General features: G+C 51.1%; 1 protein-coding gene across 8 annotated transcripts in view; it reads left to right on the forward strand.

Moving 5' to 3' along the window:
• The window catches only part of AFAP1L2 (actin filament associated protein 1 like 2), a 71,474-nt gene extending 50,695 nt beyond the window's left edge, over window positions 1-20,779 (forward strand). Inside the window, exons 5-20 of one of the 8 annotated variants that reach the window (XM_063338206.1) lie at window positions 1,679-1,769; window positions 5,170-5,253; window positions 7,939-8,141; window positions 8,709-8,888; window positions 9,456-9,545; window positions 10,333-10,417; window positions 11,625-11,729; window positions 12,379-12,590; window positions 14,309-14,454; window positions 15,054-15,165; window positions 15,867-16,106; window positions 16,195-16,372; window positions 16,615-16,782; window positions 17,042-17,271; window positions 17,861-17,989; window positions 18,351-20,779. In XM_063338206.1, the coding sequence (XP_063194276.1) occupies window positions 1,679-1,769; window positions 5,170-5,253; window positions 7,939-8,141; window positions 8,709-8,888; window positions 9,456-9,545; window positions 10,333-10,417; window positions 11,625-11,729; window positions 12,379-12,590; window positions 14,309-14,454; window positions 15,054-15,165; window positions 15,867-16,106; window positions 16,195-16,372; window positions 16,615-16,782; window positions 17,042-17,271; window positions 17,861-17,989; window positions 18,351-18,377 (2,280 nt within the window). In that variant the 3' untranslated portion in view covers window positions 18,378-20,779. The other 7 variants (XM_063338205.1, XM_063338207.1, XM_063338211.1 and 4 more) reach the window with 7 other exon arrangements.

The raw sequence follows: 20,779 nt of genomic DNA on the forward strand, positions 1-20,779 counted from the left end.
AAGTAAAGCTTTGGAGTGGCTAGTTTGTTTTTATTTCTTTAATTTAACACATCAGAACAAGTTCCTAAACCTTTAAGTGTTTGGAGGCAAGTGTTTTCTGGCAGTGTGTCCCACATGGAAAGCAAGCTCAGAGTTTGCTCACAGCATCTGGCAGACCCACGTAGGAAGCAGTTTTCATCCAAGACACTTAAGAAGTTTGCAAGGTTGGCAAAGCCATGGGCAGCTTGCCCATGTGGGAGCACGAGATGTATGATTTTGGCCTGTGTGGTCAGGGTATGCATTCCCCTTCGTGGGCAGTTGCTGGCCAGACCATCTTTTCCTTCAAAGCTTCCTTTCTACTTCTGGGCAGCAGAACCTGTTGGTGGAAATACCCAGAGCAGGATGGATGGCTTTGAACCTGCATTTCTTGGTGGTGGCATGACCTACCTTAGGCTGCTCTGCAGTGCTGGTGTCCAGACCCTCTTCTCCAGACCACCAGGGGCAATCACATAAACCGACATGAAGGACTGTGCGTGATCCATGACCTTCAACATTGCTGTCTCTGTGAAGAGAGACAAGCTCTTTCGCCTGTCCTCCTGGGAGGAGTGGGGCTTTAGCCCTGCACACACTGAACATCCCATCCAGGACTTGCACAGGTCTTGGTCAGAAGCCAGTTGAAGCGGTGTGAGCCAGAGCATGCCGTTGTCAGATGACAGGGAGTGGTGTGACCTGGGCGAGGAGAGGGGACAACTCACTGGGGAACGGGGGGATGCTGCTGTTGGATCATGGTGGGAGAGGTGGGATGCCACGTATTTTGGGAAGAGTGTAAGCTGTGTGCTTATCCTACTGTGATCTCTGGCTTCGCTGTCTCGCGTTCAACAGCCATGTGAATTACTTGAAAAGTAAAGAGTTTGTTCCTTAGCTTTGCTTCTTTTCTTTCTCGTGTGTTGGTGTTTCTAAAGGATCAAGGCACTGTTTTTCCTGCCAGCCCTTGCTTGTGTTTAGGGAGGGGTTTGGCAGGCACCACAGGGATTTTCCAACACTTGGAGTCTTTTCAAAGACTTATTTTCCATCAGTGTTGTTTATCCATTTCCTTCATTTTTTTGCTCGGAGCACAATTAAAGATTCCTGATATAGTTCCTAAAGCAGAGTGTTTTAGCTGTTGGTTTGCTATTAGTCAGAGACTTGGAGACGCGACCAGCATCTGCTTGGGCTACGCTTTTCCGCGCAAAGCCAGGATTTCACCAAATGTCTGCCCTTCGGGTCCCCTGTTCAGATAATGGGTAGCACAGAGGATCACCCCCAGTTACGATGAGGAGCCTGCGGGGAGGTCAGTGCAGCAGGCAGAAGTCCCGGTTCACAATAAGGCCAATGGGCTGGAATTGCTGCTTTTGAGGAAAAGCATGAGTTGATCTTTTCCCAGGCCTTCGAGCAAAATTAAAGAAAATAATATTTATGACACAATTATACAGTAATTTCAAAGAAGTCCTTTATATTTGAGCTAACTATACACTAGAAACCCTCCACAGTCGCTTTCTTCACTATTATCTCAACCAGTTTACGTGAAAATCCTGGTGTACGCATCTAAAAGGTCTCATCCACTAGGATGCGCTTCAGTCCTAACAAAAAGGATGTCCTGTTTTTTTCAAGTATTTGTTTTTACCTTAAATCATGCTGCTTTTATGTATTTATTCCGCAGATTCCCGAAACGAAACAACCTCCGGTCCCCAAGATTGAATCCCCAGAGGGATATTACGAAGAGGCTGAGCCATATGATGTCTCTGTAAATGGTATATCACAGCTAACTCTCTGGGGGGGTTCACGTGGGAGATGGAAGACTTGAGGTTTATGAGAACGAGCAAACAAAAGCGTGGACATTTCTTACGTCTTGTGTGACAAATTTGTTTTCTGATGGTGGTCACGCTTGATGTTACAGATCTAATTCTAGTTGGAAAGAAAAGGCTACTGAGTTACTCAAATTTTTAACTTTCCTGTAGAAATAAGTAGTATGCCTGGGTTAATATAATGTCACTGTAAAATATTATAAACCATTGTGGGTTCTCTTTGTCTTGATGGTTTTCTGGAAGACAGGCTGTAGTCAAACACGGGTTTCTGTTATAGAGCGAGTGGTGAAGCTGTGGTGGCTTGCATTCATGTCCTAGTGCTCTAATCGTCCCTTTGGGGCTCAAAATCCCCGACTCTGTTGGTCTGTTAGCCGTGATAACCGTTTTTATAATTGACTATTTACTCAGCTATGTCTCTCGTGGCAGTTTAGCCATCTGTAAACTTGATTAAAAAGCCACACTTCATGTGAGGGGACAATGTGCGGGTTCCCTGTGCGCACACTCGCTCGCTGCCTGGGTCGGCACCTCCCAGCAATGTCCTCGGCAGTGCCACCGATAGCTGTCACCCGTGGGCTCCACACCCCTTCGGGAGGAGACTCCGAAGGCTGAACTCCCAGGTTGTCACTTTTTAAGATGTATTTCTGCATCCTTCTTTGGGTGAACACCCTTCATGAGAGATTACCTTCCTCTGACCCGATAGCAGAGCTGATCTTGTCATGGCTTTATCATCCCTTTAAGCACAAAGGAGACAGATTATATCGCTCTGCTGCAGAAGCGCATCTCTGCTCGCCAGCCTCGACCGCAGCGGAGCGGGGTTCAATGGTGCGGTGGGGCAGAGCTGAGCGGGGAGAGTCGAGGCAAGCAGAGACGTGAGAGTTAAGGGGGAAAAAGTTTGGATCTAAACCCTTGGCTGTTGAATCTGAGATGTTCACGGGAGAAGCTGATTGTGCACCACCGGGCTGTGAAGCTCCCTGCCAGGGAAGCACCTGCTTGAAGGTGCCGGGGGTTGGTGTATGGGAACAGCCCTCGCTGCGTGCGTGTGCCTCGCACCCCCGGGCAGCTCGCAGCTCCGTGTGGGGCGCTGGTCTCACAACGGCTGAGGAGTTACAGCGCTAAACAAAAAAGGGCGATGTAGAAAGATCTTTGTTTCCCTGAGCCATCCCGTTTTGACTGCAACCTCATTACAGTGGTGAATGGGAAGATCGTGCCCAGCTCAGGTGGGAAAAGGTGCAGGCTCACCACGGCCGGGGTGAAACGTGCCATTTGGCGAGGAGGAGAGGTCCCCCAGCTCCGATACCTGTCGTTAGATGCCAGCTCGGTTTTGCCAAAAGGCTCTGGGTGGTTTGGCCGAGGGCAGGGCTGTGACAAGTGGGGTGCAGGGGAGCAAAGCCCTCTTGCGGCCACTGCAGCCTTGTCCCCACAGGGGGGTTCCAGTTGCCTGCACTGTAAGATAAATGGACTTTTTTTCTCCCTGCTGCGCATTGGGAACGAGGATAACGCACTAAGAGCCATGGCATGTAAAGACATACACGGGATTAGCTGGAGTACAGCCACGGATCTGAGCGCTGGGAAACCCAGGTTATGTTATCCAGACAGCTCCATAAACTCGCGTTGCGTTGAGAGGCTTGGCTGGCAGGAGCGATAAGCACCCACCCAGCTTAAACCTCCACTTTTCCTTGGTAACCTGCTGCTCAAAGATGCAAATACCCCCACGATCCGCTGAAATCCAGGCTGGTCAGGCGCCTAAGGAAGTGAGAGATCAGAGCCCTGCAAGCATGGTTGAAAAAAAAGAGGAAAACCCCATATGATGGGTTCACTGTCAAAATGGGGCAGTCCGTGGCTGCGATGAATGAGGTGCAAGCCCGGGCAGTCCCTCGCCGCCGAGGTGTGTGGTGCCTTTGCCTCCCATGACGGCTCAACCGCCGGTCCCCTCTGCAAGCCCCAGCAGGTCCCTTCTTCTACACAAACCACTTGGTGTGCGATAACGCCGATGGCTTTTACGGTGGTTTGCATGAGAAGGAAGGCGGCATCGTGTCGCCGAGTATCTCTGTGCTTTTTGGCAACCTCAGGCTTGAGGAGGTGCCTTGGGGTGAGCGGGAAGGAGAGGCAGGGAGAGATGTGGAGCAGCAGGTACGTGGCAGGAGGCGGCTGTGGGGACGCGGGAGAGGGTGAAGCGTGGCACGCCATGCACAGGGTAGGTCAGGCAGCGATGCTGGGAAGCTACTGGTGCCCTGGTTTGCCTCGAGATCAGGCTCCAAATCCCATGGCACAGGTCTCGGTCCTGCCCGTTGGTTCAACGGGTACAAAACTGGGCTCCCCATCCCTTTTTCCCCCCCTCACTTTATCAGATGGCAATAGTACCCTGTACCCATCCTGCCCAGAGTGATGCTCATTGCTAGCAACTGCCTTGAGACCTTGGTGCACCTGGTGTTGCTAAAGGGTGGTCTGGGCACGCATGGGTTTGCCCTGGCCAAAGATGCTAAAGCCTGACCCCAGTAACCCCCCAAGCCTTCTCTGCCCACCCCCCTCTCCCCACAAGCTGGGCAGGGAAGGGACCAGCGGTCCAGGGAGCTGCTGGTGGTGTTTCCGACAGAATTACAGCGTGAGCCTTGGAAGACACCCATGCATCTCCAAACAAATGGGCGTAGTGAAATCGGACAAAAATAGGAACATCACTAAAATGAGTGGGTGTGCTGCCAAGAAGGGACATCAAAGCAAGCCTCCAGATGGGCTGAGGAGATAGAGGATTCGTGCAGCGTCAGAGGTGGGACTGCAAGGCACGGCAACAAACCGTGGGTGAATTAATTAAAATGGAGCGGGCGGGCGAGACCGCTGGGTCTCGGGGTCCCTCTTTCATCCACAGGATTCCCGCCCCTCCACTGGGGACGCCTCTGCCTTTCATTTTACAGCTCCGGCAAATGCTGCTGCTTCCTTTTCCTCCTGGGCTGAAATGTGTTAAACCGTTATCGTCCCCGTCCTCGGCTGCGTTTGCATAATTGAAGGGTGCGATAAGAAACAGAGTGAAAACACAAGGGGCAACGTGACTGCCAACTGAGCAATAATTATTCCGGCTGAAACAGCTCATCTGCCCTGGCTGATTTTAATTACGATGACGATGATTCTTTTTGAAAGGGAATTGCCTCGTTTGAGGGGATGGGCTGAAAACGTTGTCCCTGTTTGAAGTCTCACCATACGGCGTGTTCCTCCGCCGGCAGCGGGGACGGGGCAGCCTCGCCGGCCGAGGGGGGAGCGTGGGGCTGAGCCGGATGATACCCTTGTTCTCTGCATTTGCTTATCTGTGGCTTTCTCTCTTTGTCTCCCTTTCTCTTTCCTTTTGACTGTGCAGGTCTTTTTGGTAGGCTTGCTGCGGCTGGACCCAGGCCAGGGTTGCAGGTTACTGAGGGCGTTATTTATGCCACAATAACGATGGGTATGGCGTGCTTTCCAAACCTCAAGTGCCTTTTTTTAAAAAACAAAACACCAAAACACCAACAACTCAGTTTTAGCAAAGATGCTCAGGTGCCTCCCCCTGGCATTGCCCATTACATGCATGGAGAGTAACCACCTCTCCCCTCTCTCTGCCCATGCTGGATGTACACAAAGCAGCATTATTTGTGCCTTTCCCTGTGCTCAAGACAACAATGAAGAGAACTTCCCTAGCCTTTATTCCCCTGGTTCTGGTCACTGATGTGGAGCTGATGTGCGGTAACACTTGCTGTATTGATAAGGAGCTGTTCAGGGAATGTTGAAGGTTCGAGGAGGAACTTCTTTACTTTGAGGTGGCAGAGCACTGGCACAGGCTGCCCAGAGAGGTGGTGGAGTCTCCAACTCTGGAGACATTCAAAACCCGCCTGGATGCGTTCCTGTACAACCTGCTCTAGGTGACCCTGCTCTGGCAGGGGGGTTGGAGTAGATGATCTCCAGAGGTCCCTTCCAACCCTGTGATGATATGATTCTGTGATTTGATGATTCTATGCTCTGCTTGGGCAGAGGCAGCTCTGGAGTATGAGATGGTTGGAGGTTCCTGTGTCACGATATTGATTTAGCTCCCTGGGAGGTTGTGGGAAGGCAAACAGGAAAGCAGAGGTGGATGAGATAAAGACATCCAAGAATGTGGCTGCCACTGATGTCACAGCAATGAGAGGATAAAACTCTTGTCTTAGTTGAAACTGCCAGTAGGTGGAAATGGAGACCTTGTACTGAAGTGTCTGAGCTGTATGAGTTGGGATTGAGTGAGCCTTAGTAGACAGAGTTGTCTCAAGTCACCCAAGTGAGGTTTGTCCCAGTTTGCCAAGTACACAGCCTGGAAAACGCTTTTCCATCACGAGGCCGTAGCAGTGTCACCAGGCCAGCAACAGCTGCAGCTCTTCAAGTAGAGGAGAGCCCATCCCATGAGGCGCTTGTGACTGTGGCTGATGCACAAAAGAGCAGCCAGGGCTCCTGCTGAGAGCATGGAAGAAATGTTTTTGCACCAGGAGAAAGGTGGCAGCCTGAGGCCTAACACCTAGGTGAGGAGCACCAGAGACACCCAAAAGGGGTGAGAGGGGCAGTTAGCGATAGCCCCGTGTTGATAAGGAGAGAGATACGGAAGATGAGGTTCCCTTAGGCACCCTTGCTGCTGCGTAAGGAAGGGTCCCTAGCAGTGCAGAGGTTCGGCTTCTTGGTATTTTTAGGCACAAGGAACCTCGTCACTTTTGCTCCGTCTGAATTTCTGCTCGGGTGCCTGTGGACGAGGTCTGCATAGTGGCAATGCTTTGGGGGGTAGTGCTTTCCCATAAAAGATGGACTGTCTGAGACGCGGAGGGGATGGAGATGGTGAGCCAGCAGTGTGCTCTCAGCACCATCCAGAGACTTTGAAAAAGGGAGTATTTGCTTTTTAATAAGTTTGTTTAATTGGTGCAGCTTTGATCGCTTGAGGGATGTTATAGAATGAGATTTCACCAGAGGAAACTGGGGGAAAGGCCGTAGCTTTGTTACTGCATCTCAGTTCCTTTAATTTTAAGAACAAATAAACCCAATTTAAGAAATGGTCTTCAGTGAAGCTCCTAATGCTTTTTTTTTTTTCTTCTTTTTCTCTTTTCTGGCTGCTTTTTCTCTTTTTATTTTGCACCAATCTGATAGTTACTTTTTTTGTGGATATTAAGATTTGATGAGAATCAAAATTAGATAAAATTCTGGTGAGAGAAACTTGATAATATTCCTCCGTGCTGTTTGGTAGGACAAGAATGCAAATCCCGGTACAGATGCTGCCCACATCTTACCATCTTGCGATGTGAGCTTACCTTGCGAATAAGAGCCGTACTGTAAACGGCAGCAGAGCATCGCAAATTCCCCTGCAGTCAGTGGGAATGTTTTCATTGTTTCTGATGAATCTGGTACCAATGACCAGCTGTTCCTATCAGCTGAAAAGCCCAATAACCTGCAGTACGTTAGAGCTGGGTATTGAAACTCCCAACTCATCCTAATAAAGTAGCGATCCATTTAAGAATGAACATGAAAAATGTGATTACGGTTATTTACAGCTGCCACTTACGACTAATTTTTGCTGCTGCGACAGCGTATTACTCCAAAGCCCCTTGCTGTCCCCTGGATGCTGAGGAGGGAGAGAGACCTGTTAGCCCAGAGAGGGAAAGCGGAATGACATCTCAGATACAATAGATCATTGCTTGCTGCATGGCCTCGCAAATACCAGTTTTACTTCTGACATTCAGAGGACAAGGGTTCAATTGTGGCTTGCTGTTGCCTTAAACATTGTGAGTGTTTGGCTTGAAGGGGAAAGTAGAAAAAGCATCTTTGGAGCGTGTCGGGGGGGAAGCAGCAAACATCAGAAAATGTCTACGGGAATGTTCTCAAATTTGTGGTAACGGAGAAGTGTCTTTTGAGCGTTTGCTAACTGAGACTATTAGCCACAAAACATTGCTATGAGATAAATATTGGGCTAGAAAGAAAAAAGGATCTATGAGGGTTATTTTCCTGTTTTTCTGTAGGACAGCCTCAAAAGACACATCCCTTTGCTGGAAGCTTTTGCATGTGTGAGCATGGCTGAGGCAAGCGATAGGCTCAGAGTTGTCTTAGGGACGTATTTAATGACAGAGCTCTGTTTTTGTTATAGAAGATGGTGAAGCCGTTAGTAGCTCCTACGAATCTTACGATGAAGAAGAGAGCAGCAAAGGCAAGTCAGCAACCCATCAGTGGCCATCCACGGAGGCCACCATCGAGCTGATGAAGGATGCCCGCATCTGTGCCTTCCTCTGGAGGAAGAAGTGGCTGGGACAGTGGGCAAAACAGCTGTGTGTTATCAAGGACACCAGGTTGCTGGTGGGTAGATCCTCCACTCTCTGCCTCTATTTTCATGAGCTGGGCAGGGAAGTGGCTCCTCAGGCCACGTTAACTAGCTGGCAAAAACAAAGTACCTCTAGAAGCAATGCTTCAAAAACCACGTCCCAAGGATTTGGGGATCTCATTCTGTTTTCAGAAGGGCTGTGGGCATGGGGCTGCTGAGGGGGACACAAGGGCACATTTGTGGCCAAAATCCCAAACTACCAAAATGCCTAGAGATGTTTTTTGGGGAAACTTTTTGAGGTGGTTAAGCAGAACGGATGCTTATCCCACTGGCTAACCACATGCTTGACCCTCTATCAGTATCTCTGAGAGGTATTTCAGACTATATATGCACGTACATAGATGTATGTGTATCTCTACGCATATAGAGATGTCCTGTGTGTAGTCTGTGTAGATGCTGCAGCCTTGTAGGACCTTCTTTTGTGCAGTGCACTTAATGCATGTGGTTGCACTGAGCCACTTCTAGAGGTGAGTTCACGCCAGCAAGCGAGAAGGAAGGCTCCTCCTCAGCCTCTTACCTGCCCTCCCATCTTCCTTCCCCAGTGCTACAAGAGCTCCAAAGACCACAGCCCTCAGCTCGACGTGAATTTGCTGGGCTGCACTGTCATTCACAAGGAAAAGCAAGTGAGGAAGAAGGAGCACAAGCTGAAGATCATCCCCATGAACGCCGACGTCATTGTGCTGGGGCTGCAGAGCAAAGACCAGGCAGAGCAGTGGCTCAGGGTCAGTGCCGCCCTTGGGGCTCACCCCGCTGGTGCTCCCACGCTTCTACTCTGGCTTCGCTGGGAGACCGTATCTTATCTCAGTCCTGTCCTTATGTGCTCTGGCTCCCTTCCTCACTGCAAGCCTGTATATAAATACACCACTTCATTTTCATGTCCCGGGATAGCTTCTCCCTGCAGTGCACGGGAGGCCACAGAGGGACCTCCCAGGCCAGCCGCTGTGGCAGGAGGGATGTCTGGGGTGGGTGCCCAACATGGCTGAGGACAGGGCGAGATGCAGCCCTTTCCTTGAGATGGCAGCAGGAGAATGAGCCTTGGAGGACCCTGGGATGGCAACAGGCTGCGAGACGCCAGGGCTGTCTTCACTGGCAGCGTCTCCGGGGCTGACTGGGCTCCAGCAGTTTCTGCTGGCTGCCTGCTGCGAGACCAGCAACGTCCCCTGGGTCGCAGGGCGTGTAAACCATGGGTCTCCCGGGCTGCTGTGGTTTTGCCTGTCCTGGGTGGGGGGAGAAGTAGTGATCCCGTTACTGCAGCTCTCTCACAGGCTATGGCTTCCCCTTCTGTACAGGTAATCCAGGAGACGAGTGGTCTGCTCTGCGAAGGAGGCAGTGAAGGCAACCAGTACATCCCAGACTCGCAGCGTCTCAGTTACCCAAAGGTACACCTTGTCTCTACAGAGAGAACTAACACTTAGGCTTTTCCGCCCTGTTCCTTTAATGAATAATAGTTGTAGCTGCAGTAATTTTACCTGAGCAAAGACTGTGATATGATGTAACCAGGTTACTGTTCTGCTGAAAAGGAGTATTATTAGAACAATCTTAAATTTGCTTTGCAATCTTAATCTTTCTGCCACATCTTTCCTCCAAAACTGCCTCAGCATTGGGCTTTCCTCCATACAGAGCAGCAGCACTGTCTCATCCAACAAGGCAGATGTGCTCACCAAGAGCTTTGGAAGGGCCATAGACCCTTGGGCGCCAGGGCTTGGGCCAGTCTTTAGTCCAGGTTTAGGTGACAATCCCCTGGGGGCAACTTGTTCCAAAACAGTGGGAGGAGACAGAAACCTTCATAAGTCTCAAGCGGACACGAAAAGGACCTGTTTTGGCCCCTCTGCCTATGCCCTCCTATGGGGACTAGCAAATGCCCCCAGCAGCCAGGCTGCAGGGCAGGCGGCCACAGGGTGGCACTGGTGGTGCCACCATGTCACCTCAGAGATGAGCCCAGCCAGGGCAGTTCGTGTGCCCGATCTGCCCATGCCAGGCTGAGAAACAACAGGGAGGGCACAGTGTGAGTGGGTGGGCAGGGGGGATGTCTTTGTGAAAGCATCTGCTATGGAGAGGGTGGGACCTCGCAATTTAGGAGGTGGGAAAAAGGCACTTGTAGTGGGTACTGGCTGGAGGAATGGGTCATGTGCATCTGTGGAGCTTGTGTCTGGTGCTTGTTGACAGGTGGAGGTATCCGAGAGGTACTCTGCAGCCTCTGAGAGTGGGAGCAGCACGGATGGGCACCCAGAGATGGCAGAGATCAAAGATGGTAAAAATTCACCCTGGGAATGAGGGGGAAACCGGGCCATCGACCCTGTATGTGGAGTGAGAGTTTCTGCAGCGTCTCCTGCCACCCTCACCCCAAACTGACCTGATGCAGGGTGAAAGCTGCCTGTGAATTCACTGAATTGATTTCGGTGCTTTTTTTCATAATGAAGCGACAGGTGGATGTTGGGATTTCTCAGCAGTTAGGATAGGGCTTAAGAAGCCTGGGTGTGATACCTGCCCTACCGCACAGATCCTGCATGACTCTGGGCAAGTCACTTTGGGACAGTTTAACAAAGCATAAATGCAACCTAAGTGACTTTGCTCCGAGATCTCTCAGAGAAACTTGGGAGTACCTGTGTGAAATGCTGAGCTGTCTCCAACGGGAGAGTTACACCTTTGCACTAGGGCATCTGACTCTGGGCTTTAAGCTCCATTCTCCAGCTATAAGATGGGGCAGGTAAGTACATATAAGAGGAGATGCTCTGTTAGAAGGATGATGGGACCCATTTACGTATAGGAGATGGAGAAAGAAATTCATTCTGAGGACTTACTGGAGTCACCCAACAGATGGAGCTCAGCTGCTGAGTTCCTCTACACTAGGACTTCATCACTTTGTTACGCTAGAGAGAAAGAAAATCTGGAGTGAAAACATCCAACTTGATTTCTTACCAGGATTCCCTGATGACTACACAGCCACAGCCATATTCATGCACTGACTGATGCGCTTGGTGGGAAAGGCTGAAGAGGCTCTTTGGGCATAAGCTTTCCCCCTCTCCACCTTGAGTCCCTCTTTTAGAAAGGAAAAGACTTGAAGGCAGTAAATATTTATGGGTAATGGTTTTTAATTCAATTTTTTCTTACACTTTGTAGTGTAAGAAAGTGAAGGGAGGCTGGCACCCGCGCAGCAAGACCTGTGCAGCCTTTCCTGCAGCTCTAGCAGCCACTGGTGTTTGGACACCATATAGATTAGGTGTCTTCGGCAAGTCACTGGTGCCATCTTGCTCATCATCTCCGTGGCCTTTGGACTATTACAGCCTGTCCCCGAGTCGCAGGTTGGCCCTCTACAAGGGACGTGTGTGCTACAGCGCTGCTGGCTGCAGGACGGCAGCGCAGGCAGCTTTGGGGCAGGACACCCAGCTAGGGCAGCACGCTGTGTGTCTGGCTGGGAGTTGGGAAAGCCACGCATATGTCTCTTTCTTTTCTGGTAGTTAAGAAGAAGGGCACAACCGGCCTGAAACTGAGCAACCTGATGAACCTCGGGAGGAAAAAATCCAGTTCCCTGGATAGCCCAGAGAGATCCCTGGAGACTTCCAGTAAGTGGCAACATGAACTCCCCTGCAGGGACTTGTCTCAGGGCTGGATCTCGGTGTGCAGGGCAGGACGAGCACCAGGCATCCTCCTCCTCAAACGCGCATGTGCCAGGCTGTCCTGCTGGGGGAGGCAAGAGGCCACACTCTGTTGGGTCCGTGCCAGTAAATCTATGCAGATTGCAGTGCCTCTTGCACATTAAGGTGACTGTGTGTGTTACAAGGGCAGGTAATAGCTCACAGGGTGACCCAAAAGGGCAGGTAACACCAGACGTGCACACAGAGGGCATCTGTCCTGCTTTTCCTGGACATCAACCCAGGGTATAGGAGTCCGCAGGGAGAGGGTTGTATGGCTCAGCTGGTATTCACCATCTGGGACCGGCTTTGTCCAACCATCTGCAGCCAACTTGCTGCTCCAAACCTAACCTGAATTTCAAAGGTCTCATTTTGAACAGATTTTTACCCTTTTCACCCTGTTTCGTATGGACAGGGGAGCTCGTCTTTCTGCTTTTGCTCCTTGTTGTTGCCTGTGGCTTTGTGTTCTGCGGTGATCTCAGAATTTACTCATCAGACATCCCTGTGCATGCAAATGAGTTTGGATTTCCTCTCCCTGTGGGGTGGAAAATATGCCTAAGTAACCTGTGCTTGCTTGCAGGTTACCTGAACGTGCTAGTGAACAGCCAGTGGAAGTCCCGCTGGTGTCAGATAAAAGACGGTCACCTCCATTTCTACCAGGACAAGAACCGAAGCAAACTGGCTCAGCAGCCCCTGAGTTTGGCAGGTTGTGAAGTTATCCCAGAGCCAAGCCCTGATCATCTCTACTCCTTCCGTATCCTGCACAACGGGGAAGAACGGGTCATTCTGGAGGTAGGGTGTATATGTCCAAGCAAGCTCTGCTTTATGTCATCAGGTTGGGTGTCTTAGTTGGACTGAACGCTAGTGAGGTCCTCCAGAGGAACCCTCAGTCCAGCAAAACAGAACTTGAAGCGTGGGATGTTGGTTCGTCTGCCTGTGGTCACCCAGAAGGTGTCCCACCTAGCTGGTAATCCAGGTTCTGTCTGATGCTGGCGCCTCCAGAGGACCATTCAGCCTTCATCTTAGGCACTCATCTTAGGATGGGATGAAAGGTCTTCTGGAGGTGCCCATCTCTCTCCACTGAATATAGGATAAGCTTGCATGATTAAGGTACATGGGATGTATTTCAGATGGCTAACGTGAGATGAAAGGAATGCCACTTTAGGGATTTAAGTCTGTGGTTAGGAGGAACAGAGAACTTCATCTTCTGAAGACGGAGACTCCCAAAGCCATGGGTCGTGCATCCCAAGTAAACCGATCACAGATCTGCCCCTGAAAGTGCAAGTGAATTCATCTCCATCTGTTACTTTCCTTTGCCTGCATCTAGGACTGTTTATCTCTAATCTTAGTTCTCTCTGACGACAGCGTGATTATAGTAGGAGGTGGACAATGTGAGCAATTTCCTGTATTTTTCCAGTGGGTGGAATATTTATAGCTAAACAACTGACTTTGAGTGCCTGCCATGAAGTTTGAAGGTGTTTTTGTTTAGCTTCTGATTCAGGGTATGTCTGTGTCTAAGAAATTTTGCCTAATTACAGATGTGAAGAAGAGGTGCTGGGAAAATTTACATTATGTGAATGGAAGAATCTGTATTTTGTTGGGATGTCAGACTCAATGTACAGACTGGCTGGCTGGCTGGCTTCCCAGGGACTGAAGTCTCTGCTAAATAAAACAGATTGGAAGCTTAAAATATACCTTCCAATTTGGGATTCACTTGCCCTGGATTTCACTTTGTGCTTACTGCTCTAGCTCCTCAAATCAAAGCAAAAGCTGTAAAGACGGCTGCATCGGCCCACTGCTTGCTCCAAGTAAAAATCCCCCACTACTGGGAAGTGCATGGGGCTGTTTGCTAGAGCTGACTTCGAGGCACCATATTTAACCGTATTTTGCAATATGTCAAGACCGTTCACTGCAGCTGGGAATTTGGTACTGACTGTGTTAAAGTGAGGGGCTCTCTTTGAAATTCATCTCTGATCCCACTTTAAACTCTCCCCTTCCCCTCTGCAAACAGCCCTAGAAGGGGTTTGGGCTCCAGCGTAAGGAGCTCGCAGGCTCCCTGGTGTGCTCGGATCTCCTTGATCCGAGCGAGTGTTTGGCAATCCCATTGCTGCGCTCTGCTGGTGCAAAATAAAACCCGCACGTCCCTCTCCAAAGCCAGCTCCCCGCCAGCATCTCCAGCCACGGAGACTTCTCTTACTCATGTGGGCAGCTGAGTTGATCGTCACTGAAAGGAAAATGCAGACTGTCTAGAAATTCTAGGAAGGATTTAAGCAAAGAAAGAGCTGCATTCGATGTCTTCTAAATTTTCAAATCAGTCCATATACAGAGCAGTACTTCTTTCTTCTTCCAATGTGGACTCAGATTTAATATAAATACCTGGCTGTTCATCACCCTTGCAAGCCCCGAGGACAGCCAGCATAGTTCCCTACAGGAGGCTAAGTCAGCGATAGCCTTGGGAGTGCAGAGAAACTGCTGTTGCAACCTGTGCTGTCTGTCTGATCACCTCGCAGGCGAAGTCCTCGGAGGAAATGGGGCACTGGCTGGGCCTCCTCTTGTCGGAGTCAGGTTCGAAAACAGACCCAGAGGAATTTACCTATGATTACGTGGATGCTGACCGGGTCTCCTGCATCGTGAGCGCTGCCAAGAACTCTTTCTTGTACGTCAGTGGTAATGTGCGGGGCTGTGGGGACTGGTGGAGGGGAAGCAAGCTGGAGTGGTGGGATCCCTTCCCTTGCGAGAGCTTGGCTGCCTCAGGGTTAAGTGGTGCATTCACAGCTGCAACTTGGTCACTTTCTTTGAAAGCAGAGTGTGGGACAGAAGAGCACTTCTTGTCCCACCATGACATGTCTTAACCTGAGCTGCAGCTACCGTAGGATTAGGGGCACATGCCCAGGTGGCCTTTGCAGTGGCAGGTCGGCGGGGTGGGCTTGGCTGGGGGTGTGGGGCCACGGGCAAGCAGCCATGCTGCTCGCAGAGCTGCCGTGTCACTGGGACAGGGCCGTTGTGCTGCTGTGCCCCAGGGCTGGGCGAGAAAGGAAAGAGACCAGGGGAAATGTAACCCCTCTCTGGTGGGCGCTGCTTAATGGGCAAGGGGAGCAGTGATCGCATTGCTGCACGGCTCTACCTTCTCATCTCCTGCGTCTGGCCACGTGGCCCTGCCCAGACCCCAGGACCGCGTGTTCAGATGCCCCAAAATTAAGCACAGTGCAGCAAGACCCGTCCCTCCTGATGGGATGTCCCGCTGCCTGTTCACAGCTTAATGCAGAGGAAGTACTCTGAGCCCAACGCCTACATCGACAACCTGCCAAAGGGCAGGATGCAGCAGGAGGAGCTGTACGACGACGTGGATCTGCCGGACCTGCCTGCGGTAAGATGCCCGGCACCGCAGGCGGTTGCCCCGCTGCAGCGAGCTCTGCAGAGACCGTGGGCAAACATCTGGCCAGAGGGAGACTCCGGCAGTGAAGGGGAGGGTTGTCAAACTGCGGCAAAGGGGATTCCCAGCCCCTGGGGAAATCCAGGCTTTTGCAATGGGGCAGAAGCAGGTGTTGGAGAGGAGTTGGTAAGGAACAGGAGAGAGGGTTTCCAGCAGGATGCTCTAGGGATCCTCAGGAAGCTGGGATGAAACCTCAACAGTTTCCATTAGTAAACAGCACGGATTATTTGGACATAGATAGTGGACGGTTTGGAGTCTATCAAAATTCCTCATGATGTCTGTGAGATCAAGGCCTGCATATAAAGAAAGGAAAGATGGGCCATGCTGTGGAACAGGGCTGTTATCCTGGGAAAGGCGAAGGATCTGGCAGGGGCTGCTAGATGTACAGCAGTGTGAGATCCTTGCACGGCACTGCTGCTACCATTGGAAAGACCTAGTGAAGGAAAGCAGGAGGGGACTTTCCTTCAGTGCTCCAAAAAGCCCTATAAGGAATGACTTAGTTTATTTAAAGCACTTGAAGGTTTATGGAAAATGCTCCAGATTGCCTGAGATGCTGCTGCTCTGCAGTGAGACTTTGCCTGTACATCTGTCTGCAGCAGATGGTCCCTTTTCAGAGGAACTTTCTCCTTTGGCAGGAAGAAGTACCCAAGAATGAGAGCAAAGTGGAGGGGGACCAAGACAGAGTGTACCTGGATCTCACCCCAGTGAAGTCCTTCCTACACTGTGCTGGCAAGAAGTCATGCCAGCCTTCACCCCTCAGCTCACCCACTTTAGAAAGGGCCGCCAATAAGTCTGCAGCAGAGAGCACACCCGAGACAGCCCTCATGGCTAAGGAAGCTGAGCCCTGTAGCAAGGCGATGGAGACCTCGGAGCAGGTACTGTCCCGAGCTGCAACGCGGGGCTGGGCTTCATCAGTAGGCCATATCCCCCTGCCACATCATCTCACCTTGTTTCCTCCTCCAGAAACCCCCAGAGAAGTCAGAGCCCGACGAGGGGCCGCCACGGATGCCCAGCGTCAAAATCCAGACCCAGCAGCAGAACATCGCCTTCCCCCAGCCAGCCTCCGAGCTGCCAACAGGCACAGTGACCACAGGCAGTCCCCAGCTGGTGCCCGCGCACCGGCCCAAGATGCCACTGCCGGGTGAGTGGGCTGCACAGGCAGCCAGGGGTGCCTGCTACCGCAGGGGCTTGGAGGGAGGTGGTGCTCCAGGCATGAGTTTTGCCCGTTGCTATACGGTAGCTTTACAGTGCCCAAAGGGATGATGAGTCTCCTGGTTTGTGACTTTCCAGACCCTTGTTCTTTTTGTTGCTAAGCACCTGGAAAGGTTTTCCTTCCTGCTTTTTCCACTGGCTTGAGCGTGTTTCGGTGGGTTGTGTTTCCAGCGGCAGCAGTGGAAACCAAGCTGGGCAAGAACAGGACGGAGGCGGAGGTGAAGAGGTTCACAGAGGAGAAGGAGCGGCTGGAGAAGGAGAAGGATGAAATCCGGGCTCAGCTCACCCAGCTGCGCAAGGAGAGGCGGGAGCTGAAGGAACTGCTTGGGGGCAGCACAGGTAGAGCAGGGCAAGGGGTGATGTGTGGGAATGAACCAAGGTGGGACCATGGGGCAGGAGGGGGCAAGGAACCTGGCCCACCTGGGACCAGAAGGGGCAGGGGGGAGACCTGGCGCTTTGAGCCAAACCATGTAGCCCAAATTGCACTAGAGGAAGAGCTTGCTCTGTCACAGTCCCTCTTGGGGCAAAATATAAGGACATGCCCCAGTCCCTGCTCCCCAACTTCCCATGTGGCACCAAGTTACCCCTCCCTTCGCAGACAAGAGCCTGGAGCAGAGGCTGAAGGAGATAGAAGAGGAGTGCAAAAGGAAGGAGAGCCGGAGGGTGGACCTGGAGCTCAGCCTGGTGGAGGTGAAGGAGAACCTGAAGAAGGCAGAGTCCGGCCCGGTGACGCTGGGCACGGCCGTGGACACCACGCACCTGGAGAACGCAGCCCCCCGGGTATGTGGGGGGCACCCCCGGGCCGCACAGCAGCTTCCCTGTAGCCAGGTAGTTGCACCATCTCAGCACACTTGATAATATAATTAATAATAATATATTATTACAATATATAATTTTTATATTTATGGTTTACATTTCTATTATATTTAAATACTATATTCATTATTACCTAAAATAAAATAATATGATAATAATATAATGAATATAATGAGATAAAGGCAGCAATGGGGAGGTGAAAGGGGGCTGGGGCTCAGGCTGTATTTCCCTGTGGGACCTTGAGCAACAAGGGCCGCGCAGGTCTGGGCTGAGCTCCTTCTCCACTCAGCTGAGCCAAGGGGTGTTTTCCTGGGGCGGGGGGGGGGGGGTGAGATTCAGGCATCTAAATTCCTTCCTGGGAATTTGGTTCCCATGAAATGGAGATGGTCACCACCCGAGTCCTGCTCTGTGCTGTACCTCTGCCTGAGTCCTCAACACCCACCCACATCACGGTGGCATTTTGAAATCAGCATGTCACTGCAGAACACCTCTCAGTGCAAGCAGCCTGTGACTGTTGAGCTTTTCTAGGAGATGGTGGTGAAAGGCAGCAATCGCTCTCCATAGTCTAGAGTCAGCACAATATCTGCTATTTTTATTGCAGATTCAGGCAAAAAGTGCCAGTCCAGCAAGTAGTGCAGAGAATTCACCAGTCAATTCAGCAACAGCTTTAAAAAACCGGCCTTTGTCCGTCATGGTGACAGGGAAAGGAACAGTCCTACAGAAAGCTAAGGTAATGTGCCAATTGGTACAGGAGAAAAATCCATCTGGGACAGTCACTGCTTTTTCCTCCTGGCAGTGGAGCAGAGTGGCTGGGGTGGGATGGGGTTGGGGGGGGTATCATGTCTCGGTCTGGGGAGCACCACTCCAAGCAGGGCAGCCTGGTCTTCCTCTGGCTTTTTCACCTGGGCTTGCCCCGGTTGCAATTTAAATGAATAAACGTGTGCGTTGCTTACAACAGCGAGACATCCCTGACCCACCCTGCGGCCAAAAGCACTCGGGTATCAGATGGTGGGTTTTGATCCTGTGCACATTATGGCTACTGTGGCTTGCCAGATTTGCCCGTTGTCTAAATTACCTTTATTCCTTGGCAGGAATGGGAGAAGAAGGGAGCTAGTTAGAACCACGTTTTTCAGAGATGGACTAAAGACTGGAATTGCCCATGCGTGGCCAAGGGGATTCAATCATCTGCAGGTGGAGGTTGGGTGTGCAACACAACCACACACCAAGCGCCTCCTCCATGTCGCGCCAACTGCTCAGACGCAGCAATGGAGTCAACAGCTGCCGATATGAATTATCCCAAACGATCTTGCTCTTTCCAGACAAGTCCCAATCGCGTAGCTAAACCAATAACAACCAGTGGCAATCCTTGCAACAAATTCCTAACCCAGTTGATGTAAACAAGAATGTTACTGTACATAGGGGTGTTTTGTGTATTTCTACTCTGAAGGTTTATCAATGAGTTATTAAGGTTTCTATATTAGTGACAGTAGTGGGTTCAGAAGGGGCCGCCGCTATTCTTTATATCCTGGTGGGTTTCAGCCTGTTGTGGCAAATTGCAGTCAACTAAAGTCTCGCCTGTCTTGCTGCCAGTCATCACTCAGCTGCAGATCATCCAGCCTTCAGTCGAGGGCGATACCCACGCCTGAGCGATGCTTGAGACATGAATGAGAAGCACACAGCAACCTGTCCAGGGGATTTTCAGTCTGTGTCCCGATGCATCCCAGCATGTGCTTACTCCTACCAGCCTACTGCAGATTTGACAGAATATCAAGAAAGATCCCTGCTCACCTTCTTGTGGTGTCAGCTCTGCTACAGACTGGTGGCACCAAGACCGCTGGTCAAAGAAGATCTGCCAAGCAGATTCAGTTAATTTTCTTGAAGATCTTGATCTACGTCACCTGAGGAGTTTGTTCTGGGAAAAAAAAAAAACCAACAAACCATCGTATTTGAATGCTTGTTAATAATTTATCAAAGGCCCAGACCTGCTCATCTGTTAGATGGGGAAGCTGGATCCCAATGCACCCATTGGGGCTCGCCTTTTCCCAGGAGACGGGAGGTAAAGCCATCCCTGTGGCTCCTGCCCTGGCTGTGACCACCACTTTGCTGATCCTCTCTGGTCCCCACAGAGCCATGGCAGGCCAAGCCAACCCCACAGCTGTACAATCTGCTGAAGACATCCCCACGTGAAAGAGGCCCCTCCACCTGGGCAGGGCTCTCCTCTAGGCCCAGCAGGCGAGGTTGCACCACCATCTCTGGACGGCTACTGGCCATCTTGGTGCTGCCACCCTTATTTCCAAACTATTAATACAGCCTTTGGGCCCTGGCAGTGTGACCCATAAAGCCCACCCCTCTCTGTCCTCACTGAGCTTTCTAATGAAAGATGTTGGACATTTGGGACAGCTAAACTTAAAAACATTGAAATCTGAAGGGATGTAGGGAGGTTGTCACAAATCCATGTACCCTCTCCTCCCTGTAACCTGCTGGAGATACCTCGAATGGTCCTTCAGCCCTGGAGCCCAGGCTCAGTAACTGGGTTCGCTGTGTGGGTTGGGTTGGCAAAGCTCAAGCAGCGCTGGGACCCTGGTGAGGTTTTTCCTGGGGTCCTGCAGCTACACCAACGAGCATCACGCAGAGCTGAGGTAAACACAGACAGGCAAAACGTACCTTCCTAGCCCTTGAAAACCTTTCACAAGCTGGAGGCCACCTCTAAAGGTATGATCCTTCTGCACACAAAGGCCCAACAGCCCAAGGTGGGGTTTGCACAGGGCTGTGACACCGGGCTGTGGTGGTAGCACTGGGGTGAGTGAGGATGTGCTGCCGAGGGGGCTCTTGGCTTGCTCACCACCACCACCACAGAGCTGGGGTGCAACAAAGTGCTTGGTCAGGGTAGAAAAGAAAGGTGCGCCTTTGGGTTTTTTTTTACTTTTAAGGTCTCTGCTGCAGTGCAGATGGAGGAATTTGCTAATCCCAGGCCTCAAGAGGAGTTCATCAACCCTGGCTGTCAGGCCTGTCCCTGTACAGGGTTTGCACTTAGGAAAAACTCATGCAAATAAACCACTGAAACTTCTGGCTCAGGACCCAGGGGCCTTTACTCTCCAAAGCACAGGGAGGCCATGGACACCATGAAGCTTTTGTTTTGCCCCATCATGAGCTGGCAGGAGACCCTCTCTACACCCTAAATATATGTGTAATGTCATGCCCTCACCACACACACTGCTGTCGTCCTCCAGGAGTTGTCCAGACATTTCACAGTGGTACTGAGACAGCGATGGACGAGAGCGGCTCTGCTTTTGGCTCCACAGCCCGGTCAGCTTTGGTGGTCCTGCTGGGATGTCTCCATCAGGGGGTGGTAAATGTAGGCAAATTCTGAGCAACACACATTCCCCAGACAAGAACCGTTAAACAATGTCTCTGTGTCCCCATTGTTTTCCTAACTCAAGGCATTTCCTTTGTTGTAACTGTGACCTATAAAGTGGCGCTTTAGAGGGTTTTATAATAAAATGTTGAGTATATGATGTTA

Source organism: Chroicocephalus ridibundus, chromosome 6, assembly GCF_963924245.1.
Source record: "Chroicocephalus ridibundus chromosome 6, bChrRid1.1, whole genome shotgun sequence".
Lineage (NCBI taxonomy): Eukaryota > Metazoa > Chordata > Aves > Charadriiformes > Laridae > Chroicocephalus > Chroicocephalus ridibundus.